Source organism: Podarcis vaucheri (assembly GCF_965113315.1).
Source record: "Podarcis vaucheri genome assembly, chromosome: 6".
NCBI lineage: Eukaryota > Metazoa > Chordata > Lepidosauria > Squamata > Lacertidae > Podarcis > Podarcis vaucheri.
In genome coordinates this window covers 104,497,026-104,510,214 of record NC_138764.1, presented here as the reverse complement: position 1 = coordinate 104,510,214, position 13,189 = coordinate 104,497,026, and the positions used below count along the sequence as shown (strand labels likewise).

Below are 13,189 nucleotides of genomic sequence, written 5' to 3'. Positions count from 1 at the left end.
ACAGAATTGAAACCTTTGAACAGGAGGTTTTTCGTTTGTTTGTGTTTTAGTGTAGAACCTGAATCACACTTCAGCTTAGGGGGCCCCTGTGTCCCTTATCACAGTGTTTCCCAACCTTTTTTGGGCAAAGGCACACTTGTTTCATGAAAAAAATCTCGAGGCACACCACCATTACAGCCCCGTGACGTCAGCGCGCAGCGTCACGCCGGGAGGGACATGAATTGCTAGCAAATTACATAATCACCTCCTTGAGGGCTGGCTCATCTTCTCCGAAGGCAGAACCCCATTAATTAACAGCACAGACTCACACCATAGCCAAGACGAGGGGGGGAAACCTCAGTCATGCACAGTCATGCACATGTGGGGGCTAAATGAGGACGAAGACCGGGCAGAGAGCAGGGTTCAAATCACCCCACCTGGCCAGGACAATCCCTGGGTGCTCCCTTGGGCCACTTGCCTGACCCACCTCGCAGGGCTGTTGTTGCGAGGATAACACGGGGAGAACCACGCGCGCCCCCGGGAGCTCCTTGGAGGAGAAAGCGGGCGATGAATGCAATGCAGAAATATATGAGAGGCGACCAGGTTTTGCAGGTGAGGGGGCCCCCGCCAGCCTCCGCTTCCAACACCCGGCGCAACGACGCCGAAGTTTCCCCCCGGGCTCGGCTCGGGGAGCAGCGCTGCTCCCCCCTGGCTCTCTCTGCCGCCCACTGGGGACCCCCCTCACCTGCCAAGTCCGGAGCGCCGGTGGAAGTTGCATGCATGCATGCAGGGCGCCGCGTTGCCATTGCATTGCACTGCACTCCATGCAACGCCTGCACACATGCATTGCCTTGCATGCCCGCCAAGGGGTCTCCCCGTGGTCCGATGCGTCCCCTCCGACACGGATGCAGCATTGCAAAAATAACCACCACCCCCGACGCAGCCCTACCTGGGGGGCAGCCTCCGCCTCCGCCGCTCTGCCTCCGCGGGGATCCCCGGGCTCCATCCTGCCACCCAATCTCCGCGGGGGCGCAGGCAGGCTGCGCGGGGTCTGCGCGGAAGAGCCCCTGCCCGCCCGGCCGCCGCCGCTGCGCTCATTCCATGGCCGGGAGAAGAGCGCTTCAAACAAAACTCCCGGCCCGCCAGGCCACGCTGGGAAACGTAGTTTGCACACCCCGCGCGGGCGCGGAGCCCAAGGGCGAGGGGACTACGGATCCCGGCAGCCCCCGCGCCGGGGACAGAGGAGGAGAGGCCGGGTGCAGGGATGGAGGGACGGGTGGGCGAGCGAGTGAGTGAGTGGCAGCCGCCAAGCCTTGGCCGAGAGCCAGGAAGGGCCTCCCCGGAGGAGGAGGAGGAGGGAGGCGCAGAGCGGGAGGGAGGGAGGGAACCCCAGGGGTCATCTAGTGACGGCGCCCCAATCGAAAATTTGACTTAAAAAAAATATCTTTCGAAATTTTTAATTTTTCCCGCGGCACACCAGGCAACACCTTGCGGCACACTAGTGTGCCACGGAACAGTGGTTGGGAAACACTGCCTTATCACATAACAGGCACCTTCTGGGACCCAGCAATTAAGATATTTGTGAAAAGCCTTAAGTCGTTTGGGAGGAAGGCTACAAAGAGGCGCCCGGTTTGTCTTAAAACCAGCCACCCACAAATTTTCCAGCTGCAGCTCAGCGGAACAGCTCTCCGCCTCCTCCCTGCTGTGTTTCTCAAGCTGACGATGCTATTTTATTTAGCAATATAAAAGGGAATGCTTGATGGTGTGCCATGATATAAAGGTTTTACGGGCACAAATTTGGGATGGTGGCATTACTCATGAGTGGTGGTGCCACGGGTGAGTTATGCCGGCCATCCCAGAGGAGAGCTGGTAAAATCTTTATGGTTCTGCATGTTGCTATGCAGCCTGTCTCTCCAGCGGCACAGGGAAAAAGTTTCCCTTGCAAGTATTGGGGGGAGTTTTAAATGGGACTGCTTCCACCCCCACAGATGTTTTGGTTGTAAATCAAGGGCTGCTAAAGTTACCTTTGCAGTCCATGCTGATGAGAAAACCACCTTGGAGGTAGGAATTGATTCTGTACATTGAAGTTCCGCTGTATGTGGGGCTGCCCTTGAGACTGACCCAGAAACTCCAGCGGGTGTAGAATGCTGCAGCGAGACTCCTTACAGGATCCTTGCCACGGGATCACATTCACCCGGTGCTATACCAGCTGCCCTGGCTCCCGGTGGAGTACAGGATCAGGTTTAAGGTGCTGGTATTGACCTTTAAAGCCCTATACGGCCTAGGACCTTCGTACCTACAGGACCGCCTCTCCTGGTATGTCCCATGGAGGACCTTACAGTCTTCAAATAAAAACATCTTGGAGGTCCCAGGCCACAGGGAGGTTAGGATAGCCTTGACCAGAGCCAGGGCCTTTTTGGCTGTGGCTCCAATCTGGTGGAACGCTCTGTCACAAGAGACCAGGGCCCTGCGGGATTTGACATCCTTCCGCAGGGCCTGCAAAACAGAGCTGTTCCACCAGGCCTTTGGCCAAGGCGCAGTCTAACCCACTCCTTTGGTAATCCTCACAGAACTCTAGCCCAATGGTTGCCATTAATTTGATTTTGAATTGATTTTAGAATGAATTGATTTTGGAATGCTGTGTTACTTTTATTGTTGTTAGCCGCTCTGAGCCCGGCTTTGGCTGGGGAGGGTGGGACATAAATAAAATTATTATTATTATTATTATTATTATTATTATTATTATTATTATTATTATTATGGCTATGAACCACCCATCCATTTGTCTACTCCTATTTTAAAGCCATCTAAGCTAGTGGCTATCACCACCCAATTTCTATTCCCATCCTGAAGCAAAGTTCTTAACCCGAGGTACTATTTCTGGGTTAGCGGAGTCTGTAACCTGAAGTGTCTGTAACCTGAAGCATCTGTAACCCAAGATACCACTGTACATGAAACTCTCAGGCTCCTAGCATGTCAGTGGCCAATCCTGTAAGTGGGCGGCCTGATCCTTACCACCTGAGCCCCTGGCTGTGTACAGAATCATCTAAAGCCACACACAGCCCCCCTGGATTTCTGGGGCCGTGTCCTCCTCGAAACCAGCTCTGAAATCCCGGAATCCCAGCTCCCCCAGGTGATAAAGCAAGCTTTCCGAGCCTTGCAGGAAGTGAGATATTGGGCTGTTAAAACGTCCCTGTCTCAGTCTCGTATATTACCTTCCTAGTTTTAAGGCCCATGTATTCCCCCGCCCCCCCAAGCAGAACATTTTGTAAGGCAAAGAAAGAAATATTTTTATTGCCAGCTCTTTTCACGAGATTCTCCACACCTCCCACCCCTCGTTTAAGCGGCACCTGCTTAAATCAGAACAGAGTATGGCATGGAGCCTTCCGTGCCAAGATGGTCAGACTTTGGGGGCCTGGGAGAGGATTGACAGGTGCTAGTCAGCAAAGGAAGGTGGTTCATGCACTCTGGGCTGGGCTGACACTGCAGAGAACTGTGCTATCTACTACAGTATTCATTACTGTTTTGGGGAAGCTTTCAATGTTTGATGTATTGTTTAGTCGTTTAGTCGTGTCCGACTCTTTGTGACCCCATGGACCAGAGCACACCAGGCACTCCTGTCTTCCACTGCCTCCCGCAGTTTGGTCAAACTCATGCTGGTAGCTTCGAGAACACTGTCCCACCATCTCGTCCTCTGTCGTCCCCTTCTCCTTGTGCCCTCCATCTTTCCCAACATCAGGGTCTTTTCCAGGGAGTCTTCTCTTCTCAGGAGGTGGCCAAAGTCTTGGAGCCTCAGCTTCAGGATCTGTCCTTCCAGTGAGCACTCAGGGTTGATTTCCTTCAGAATGGAGAGGTTTGATCTTCTTAGGGTCCATGGGACTCTCAAGAATCTCCTCCAGCACCAGAATTCAACAGCATCAATTCTTCGGCGATCAGCCTTCTTTATGGCCCAGTTCTCACTTCCATACATCACTACAGTGGTACCTCGGGTTAAGTACTTAATTCGTTCTGGAGCTCCGTTCTTAACCTGAAACTGTTCTTAACCTGAAGCACCACTTTAGCTAATGGGGCCTCCTGCTGCTGCCGCGCCGCAAGAGCATGATTTCTGTTCTCATCCTGAAGCAAAGTTCTTAACCTGAGGTACTATTTCTGGGTTAGCGGAGTCTGTAACCTGAAGTGTCTGTAACCTGAAACATATGTAATCCGAGGTACCACTGTACTGGGAAAACCATAGCTTTAACTATATGGGCCTTATTACGGTATTTTAATATTTTGTTGGAAGCCGCCCAGAGTGGCTGGGGAAGCCCAGCCAGATGGATGGGGTAGAAATAATATATTATTATTATTATTATTATTATTATTATTATTATTATTATTATTGCCTGCAAAGCATTTGTATCTGCCCCCCCCCCATCCTAGAGATCCCAGATGTCATGGGCCAGTTGGATGCTGAGGAATGGTGGGAGGAACTAGATGGGGAAACCCCAGGGGAAGAATATGTTAGAATTCCTGCTCCATGATTGCAGTCATGGGATTGTTGTCTTTCACATGACGGTGTATGTTTTGACTCCACAGAGTGGGAAGTGACGGAAACAGGATGTTTGTGTTACTGTGTTCTGTGAAGTGGGACTTTTGTCCTTTGTCCTTTTTCTCTTTGATGTCTGATGATAGAGAGAGAGGTAGCCATGTTGCAGTGCTCCCTGTGTGTTTCTAAATAAAGTAGATTAGCCAAAATGCTGAGTTGCTGAGGTCTGTCACACAAGGTGCGCAAACTCTGCGGATCTCTAAGTGTGCCGGTATCGGTTGGCATTGGTCGCCGTGATGTTCGGGCTGAAGAAAGCTTTTGAAGCTCCCCAACGAAAGACCAGGAGGGAGAGAACATGCCAGTAGGGCATGTGTCTCTGCCAGAGTCCTACTCGAGTGTAGGCTGAACTCCTGACAGAAAGCCCAGAGTCCAGGGAGTCTTGGTGGGATGACGGAGAAGGAGAAGAAGAAGAGAAGAGTTTGGATTTGATATCCCGCTTTATCACTATCCGAAGGAGGCTCCAAGCGGCTAACATTCTCCTTTCCCTTCCTCTCCCACAACAAACACTCTGTGAGGTGAGTGGGGCTGAGAGACTTCAGAGACGCGTGACTGGCCCAAGGTCACCCAGCAGCTGCATGTGGAGGAGCAGAGACGCGAACCCGGTTCACCAGATTGCAAGACTACCGCTCTTAACCACTACACCACACTGGCTCTCAAGAAGACTGGGAGAAGGAGGTGTCAGAAGCTGAAGAGGCAACAGGGCTTAGTGAGTGGGGAGAGTCTGTGGAAGAGATAAGTTCAGACTCAGAGGCAGAAGCTGAAGCGGGAGGGAAGCCAAGAGACAGAGATGGGTCAGGCCAGTGAAGATGCACAGGTGAGTGTCTCCCACTCTTGCTGCAAAAAGCCCCCCACCGGTCTCCCAGACAGGGCCGTCTTACCCATAGGCACTAGGGGTGCGGGGCACCCGGGCGCCGGGCTCTCAGGGGCGCCAGCCCGAGAGTCCGGGGCCCGAGAGTTGAGTCCGGGGAAGAGCCTGCCCACCAGTCAGAGCGCTGTGGTGGGCTCTTCTGCCGCGGGCAGCTCTGCACCGCGAGTTCGGGGGTGAACGAGCCAGCAAGACGCTGAGGCGGCCAGCCCGCTCCACCCTCCTGCGCGCCTAGGATTGGGCGATCTTAGTTTCATTCAGGCGCAGTGTGCTGGTCCTGGGGAGTTACCGGGCGGCGTGGTCTGAGTCCAGTCCGAGGTCGAGGGTGTGGTATGGAGGCTGTCCGTCAAGGCTGAAGCGGGGTCCAAGGCAAGCAGTCGGGTGAGATCAGGAACTCTGGCAGAAGAGCAGGACAGGGTGCCGGCAGAAACAGGTTACCAACAATGTTGCTCCTGCAACCTGGGACTGGGGCTGGCTGGCTTTTATCTGTCCCGAGGCATAGGGCAGTCCCGGTCCACAGATGACTCGCCTCTCCTGGCCTGGAGGCAGGCACTCCTCCTGCGGGAACTTAGTTCCCTCCGCCTCTCTGCCCTGAGCCTCTGCAGCTCAGGAGAGGCTGGAGGGTTCCCGGACCCAGAGGCAACCTCACCTTCCCTTGACGGGGCTGAGAGAGGAGCACCTGCAGGCAATGGGTCCTCCATCACCTCAGGAGCCAGAGCAGATTCAGCTGGTGTCTGCTCCTGAAGATCCAGCACAGGTGAGGGCCCTTCAGGTTCAAGCCCCAGCCCCGGCTCAGCTGGTCCTGGAGGCGGGGACTCCTGCGCAGGCTGGGATCCCTCAGGTTCAGCCTCTGAATCCGATTCCCAGGCCATCACACGCAGTCTCAGATTGCTTGGGGAAAACCCTGGAGAGGTGGGGACTTGGGGAGGTGGGGACCTTCAGTCTGAGCAATTGCTTCATGGGGGCAAGATCTATTGGAGTGAGTTGCCATGCTCATTAGGCCTGGCACTCCTGTGTTGATTGCATTTTTGCTAATTAAGAGTTAACTCCAACTTGCAGGGTGTGAGTTACCGCTGGCTGGCTCCTGACACCGGATAAGTAGGCCACTGGGTTAGCAACCAGGTTGGCTAGCGAAGAGGTTGGCTGCTCCTTGTTCCCGTCCTTCTTTTCCAGACCCTCTTCCTGTTCCAGACCCTTTGCCTAATTCTTTCCTAGATCCCAGGGCTGCCAACGCTACAAAAGCTCTCTTTTGCATCTCCATCTGCTCTGCTCTGCATCCCATTCTCTAACGATGAAGCGACAGTGAGATATTCCGCCTTGATACATCGCAGGCATAAAACTCCGGGTTTCAGCTCGCAGAATTTGCAGCGCAGAACTCCCAGGTCCTTCTCATTAGGCACCACTCAAACTCAACCTCTCTGAGGAAGCACCAACTTCACCTGCTAGTCCAAGGCCTTTCTAGAATACGCAGCGTGAACGAGGTATTTAAGCGAATATTGACTTTTAACTTAATTTTCCTCTCCCCCTTCGAAAGGGAGAAGGTAGTAAAAACGGATCTATTAACCAGAACCTGAGGAGAACTGAACTCCTGCCTCCACCTCCAGAGCCTTCTTCAACTTGCGTCCTTCCACTTGTCGGCGCAACGTTGGTAATTGCAACCTTTTTAATACAGTCTCGTTCCGTGTATCCTGCTTTTCCCTCCCCAATGTTAATTGAGGATGTGGGCCCAAATCAGCTTAATGCAAGGTTTCTTGCTGGCAATTAACACAAATTATCATTTGTAGACTTAGATAATCGCTGGCTGTTATCCTCCTGGCAGTAATTCACGCGCTCGTTTGCATAATTGCCTCCCATTCCCCCACTCGGAGGCCTGCCCCTCATTTGCAGGCGGGAGGCGAAAAGCGGCTGGTGCCAGCTTTTATCGGCCGGCAAACGACCTGCCCCACTGCGAGCCTCGCAGATGGGTGTGGAGGTAATTATGCGCGGAGGGGCCGTATCCATGATGCTAAAACGTCTCTCATCATCTGGCAGCGACGGCATGCCTTGCCTCGCCTCCTCTCGGCTTCTTTGCTAGCCTCCCAAAGAGGCAGATTTGCCCCCCCCCGCTCCCTTGGGGAAGCGAGTGAGCAGAATATTACATCCAGGAAAAGCTTGTTTCTCTTAAGGTCTGCGAAAGGGGCAATCGGAGCTCCAGGGGACGGAAGGCGACAGAGACCCGTTGAAAAAAATTCAGAGTGTTTCATTTATTATATATATCTATGTGCACGCGCGCACACACACACACACACACACACACAGAGAGTGAGAGAGAAATTCAAGTCAGATCTCATTTAAAACCTACCTGGTTTCCACTTTCCGAAACAATATTCAAACCGAAACACAGCCATCCCTTGGAACCGAAATTTTGCAGTGCCGGATAATGCATGCACACGTTCAAAACGTGGGCTAAGTGCCAGTACAAATGCAGATACAGTGGTACCTCGGATTACATACGCTTCAGGTTACAGACTCCGCTAACCCAGAAATAGTATCTCGGGTCAAGAACTTTGCTTCAGGATGAGAACAGAAATCGTGCTCCGGCCGCTCAGCGGCAGCAGGAGGCCCCATTAGCTAAAGTGGTGCTTCAGGTTAAGAACAGTTTCAGGTTAAGAACGGACCTCCAGAACGAATTACGTACTTAACCCGAGGTACCACTGTACTAGCATAGAAAAAATGTGTTGCTTTCTGCTTTCTAAAACTGAATGTTGGGTAAAATTATTGCATGCCAAACTGTGTATATTAGGAGAAATTACCGCATTTTTTGCACCATAACACTCACTTTTTTTCCTCCTAAAAAGTAAGGGGAAATGTCTGTGAGTGTTATGGAGGGAATGCCTACGGGTGGCATGCCTACGGATTTTCCTCCTCTAAAAACTACGTGCGTGTTATGCTCGGGTGCGTGTTATAGAGCGAAAAATACGGTAGGTTTGCATAGGTGTGCCCTGCTTGGGTGCAACGTTCCTGAGCTAAGAGCAGCGGCGAAGGGAGTCTCTCAGGCACCAGGAATGGTGCGCTCATCCGGGAGGGGCAAACCGCCCACAGGGAGGAACGGGGTGGGGCACATGGTGCCCATAGGGACAGCCCGGCCCATCCTCTGTCCGCCCACTGCTGCCCCCCCAGCTGCAGGGCGGCTGAGGCCCCGCGGTGCCCCTCTTCCCTATGGGCGCTGTGCATCCCATCCCTATGGGCACAGTGGCGATCTGCCCACGGGGGATTTTGTCACACACACCCCTCAGGGATGACACCCGTAGCATGCCGCCCTCACTGCACCCCCCTTCTCCATAACTGGCTAAGAGAACACAGCAAAGTCAGCTCGCCTCCCTTGCACACAACCCGAGTTGAAAACACTGCCCCACCTGTTTAAGACGCATATGATTTGGAGCAGCCACCGAGACCACATAACACCAGTCCTGAAAGACCTACACTGGCTCCCAGTATGTTTCCGAGCACAATTCAAAGTGTTGGTGCTGACCTTGAAAGCCCTAAACGGCCTTGGTCCAGAATACCTGAAGGAGCGTCTCCACCTCCATCATTCTGCCCGGACACTGACATCCAGCGCCAAGGGCCTTCTGGCGGTTCCCTCACTGCGAAAAGCCAAGTTACAGGGAAACAGGCAGAGGGCCTTCTCGGTGGTGGCACCCGCCCTGTGGAACGCCCTCCCACCAGATGTCAAAGAGAACAACAACTACAGTGGCACCTCGGGTTACATATGCTTCAGGTTACATACGCTTCAGGTTACAGACTCCGCTAACCCAGAAATAATACCTTGGGTTAAGAACTTTGCTTCAGGATGAGAACAGAAATCGTGCGGCGGCAGCGTGGTGGCAGCAGAAGGCCCCATTAGCTAAAGTGGTGCTTCAGGTTAAGAACAGTTTCAGGTTAAGAACGGACCTCTGGAAGGAATTAAGTACGTAACCAGAGGTACCACTGTATCAGACTTTTAGAAGACATCTGAAGGCAGCCCTGTTTAGGGAAGCCTTTAATGTTTAATAGATTATTGTATTTTAATATTTTGTTGGAAGCCGCCCAGAGTGGCTAGGGAAACCCAGCCAGATGGGCGGGGTATAAATAATAAATTATTATTATTACATTCTTATAAGCACCACGCACCCCTCCCTACCTGAGATCCTCTCCCTAAATCAGAGGCTCCCCCCAGGTGAAGTGTGCTTTCTACACCTGAACTGTAACCTTCCTCGCCACAGCTGCCTTTTCCGCCTGCCTGGAGCTTGGGAGCAGCAGCACCGTGGACCCTGCCATAATCTCCTCCAGAGAAAGCGTGTGCTTAATTTGTGCCAGGACGATGGTGGAGCCACCTGGGTGTCTAGCAGCCCCCCCTTCTAGGGCCCGGAGGGGGAAGAGTGCAGTCTCCAAAGGCTGATCGATCGCCAAATGACTGATATTTGTGGAGTACAGTTTTGCAAACAGTTTTGCCTAACAATTTGACTTGGAAGGTCCTGGTTCAATAAAGCTCAAAAGGAAGGTTTGGACAATTAATGATTGGGAGTTGCTCCGCCATTAAACTTCAGATAACAGACTTGGACAACATCCCAGATTGGAATGGAGTCAGAGGAAGCTGCGCTGATAAAAAGGCAGTTGGGAAAATATATAGCGTATTTTTCGCTCTATAAGACTCACTTTTTCCCTCCTAAAAAGTAAGGGGAAATGTGTGCGCGCAGCAGTCCCTCTTGCTGTTCTGGCTTCAGGGATAGCCACGCAAAGCCTCTTCAACAACATTTGATTCAGAATATTTTTTTTCTTGTTTTCCTCCTCTAAAAACTAGGTGCGTCTTATGGTCGGGTGCGTCTTATAGAGCGAAAAATACAGTGCTAATAAAGCTGTAATTGACGGATGAAAGTATATGATGTTTGACATGATTGAGAATCGTGAACTCAGGGACGGAGAATTATAAAGTGTCAAAATCGAGATATGGAAAACATGGAAACAATGAGGAAAGGCAGGACTGGAATGTGGAGATATGCTTCAGAGATCCAGACCATGGGGAGCTCCAAAAAATAAATAATTATAATTCGGACTATAGTTTTGGTCTTTTTTATTTTAGTTTGTTATTTTAATTGGAGTACAGTCATACCTCGGGTTGAATGTGCTTCAGGTTGAGCGCTTTCGGGTTGCGCTCCATGGCAACCTCGAAGTAACGGAGCGGGTTTTGCCGCTCATGCATGCGCACACGCTCAAAATGACATCACGCGCATGCGCAGAAGCGGCAAAATGCAACCCGCGCACGCACAGACATGCAGTCGTGTCTTACGTTCTATTCAGGATGCGAACGGGGCTCTGGAACGGATCCCGTTCGCATCCCAAGGTACTACTGTATTATGATTGGATATATTAATTGGATTTTTTTATTGGAAAATCAATAAAAATGATTATAAATAAATAAATGGTGGAGCCACCTCGTCCCATTTCCCCTCGGCCATAAGCCCTCTTACCGGCTTCATAATCCAGGTGATTCCAGGGTTCTTGCGGAACTCCTCCACAAACAAGTGGTACTCCGAGGGCATCTCAAAGGTCTTGGGGAAGAAGTCGCATTTCATGGCTTCCAGCTTCCCAGAGTCCCTCTCCAGCTGCTTCCGAAACCGCTTCAGGTTCTTCACGATGTAGTTCTTCCGAGTCAGCTGCAGGGGCACGAAGGATGAGAAAAAACCAGCTCATATACTATACAGTCGTAAAGGTAAAGGTAAAGGTAAAGGGACCCCTGACCATTAGGTCCAGTCGTGGCCGACTCTGGGGTTGCAGCGCTCATCTCGCTTTACTAGCCAAGGGAGCCGGCGTACAGCTTCCGGGTCATGTGGCCAGCATGACTAAGCCGCTTCTGGCGAACCAGAGCAGCGCACGGAAACGCCGTTTCCCTTCCCGCCGGAGCGGTACCTATTTATCTACTTGCACTTTAATGTGCTTTCGAACTGCTAGGTTGGCAGGAGCAGGGACCGAGCAACGGGAACTCACCCCGTCACGGGGATTCAAACCACCAACCTTCTGATCGGCAAGCCCTAGGCTCTGTGGTTTAACCCACAGCGCCACCCGCGTCCCAAGAGCAGTTCCCACTACCCTGCCCTATAATAATAATAATAATAATAATAGTAATAATAATTTTTTATTTATACCTCGCCCATCTGGCTGGGTTTCCCCAGCCACTCTGGGCGGCTTCCAACTGAATATTAAAAACAATACAGCATCAGACATTAAAAACTTCGCTAAACAGGGCCGCCTTCAGTTGTCTTTTAAAAGTAAAAAACTAATTTACTTTGCATCGTTCAGAACAGCCGTTTGCACAACCTGCTGAGGAAGACAGCAACACAACACAGTTCAAAACAGTAACAATTAGCTGCGCATTTATTCAAAACCCAATTAAAACCACTTTGTTTGATTAATTCAGCAAAACTGATGATTCACTGATCACAGATACTGCGTGAAAAATGTTTTTATGCCTTCTTCCTAATGAAAACAGAAGGGCGAGAGAAAGCCTGTTTATATAGAACGACTTACCAAACATGCACAGACCTTCACCTATCGCAGATGTACTGTAAGTAATTTATAAGAAAAGAAATAGCTATTACTAATAATTGGCTATCCTTCGGCTTGTGACAACTCAGAATAGTAAAAGGGGGGAAAAGTGTCCAAAGGAAATAGGTTTGAAATCAATGAGAGCTGAAAATGTGAAGGGGTTTTGCTCTAACCTTGTCAACTTCAAATAACAATAACAATAATAATAATAGTAATAAATGTTATTTATACCCCGCCCTCCCCGGCCAGAGCTGGGCTCAGGGCGGCTAACACCAGTAAAATTCCGGAAAAAAATAATAAGGAAAAAAAACCCAATATAAAATACAGGTTAAAATGCAATTTAAAATGCAGTCTCATTTTAAAAGTAGCCCATAGATCAAGACCATAAGTGGAGGGCAACATAAGGGTCAGACTGAGTCCAAACCAAAGGCCAGGCGGAACAGCGTTGTCTTGCAGGCTTTGCGGAAAGATGTCAAGTCCTGCAGGGCCCTGGTCTCTTGGGACAGAGCGTTCCACCAAGTCGGGGCCAGTACTGAAAAGGCCCTAGCCCTAGTTGAGACCAATCTAACCACCTTGAGACCTGGGACCTCCAAAATGTTGTCATTTGTCGACCTTAAGGTGCTCCACGGGGCATACCAGGAGAGGCGGTCCCGTAGGTAGGAGGGTCCTAGGCCACATAGGGCTTTAAAGGTCAAGACCAGCATCTTAAACCTGACCCTGGACTCCACCACTGGATGAATGTGATCCCGTGATCTCTCTCCCCCCCGCCTAGAGGGGATGCATGGTGTTATGTACTGAAGTTCTCACCCTGGGCCAGCAAGGGGATAGTTTTCACTCAGGTCCACATATGCAAATAAGGGATTGAAAGTGACGTTCATTGATTGGATAGTTAAAGAAAGTGGTTACTGTTGTGTTGTACTGGAGCTCTATATAAGCAGGCTGGCTGAACCCTTCAGTTCAGGTCTGTTCTGGCCTGTGAATAAACAAGAGCTGTTTGAAGAATCGCTGTGTCATCTGATATGTTCACCCACAACTTAACACATGTGGCTCTGGTCTAAACCACGGAGCCTGTTGGGCTTGCCGATCGTGAGGTCAGCAGTTCGAATCAGCGCGACGGGGTGAGCTCCAGTTGCTTTGCAGGCTTCCCACTGGGGGATCTGGTAGGTCACCGAGAGACTAAGTGGACTGATGGCCTGATC

The 13,189-nt window shown here is 51.1% G+C and overlaps 1 protein-coding gene across 3 annotated transcripts in view; it reads right to left on the bottom strand.

Moving 5' to 3' along the window:
• The window catches only part of TTLL9 (tubulin tyrosine ligase like 9), a 58,942-nt gene that overhangs the window by 25,748 nt on the left and 20,005 nt on the right, over positions 1-13,189 (bottom strand). For all 3 annotated transcript variants that reach the window (XM_082226247.1, XM_082226245.1, XM_082226246.1), the window contains exon 5: positions 10,916-11,101. In XM_082226247.1, the coding sequence (XP_082082373.1) occupies positions 10,916-11,101 (186 nt within the window). The remainder of the gene's footprint in view (positions 1-10,915; positions 11,102-13,189) is intronic.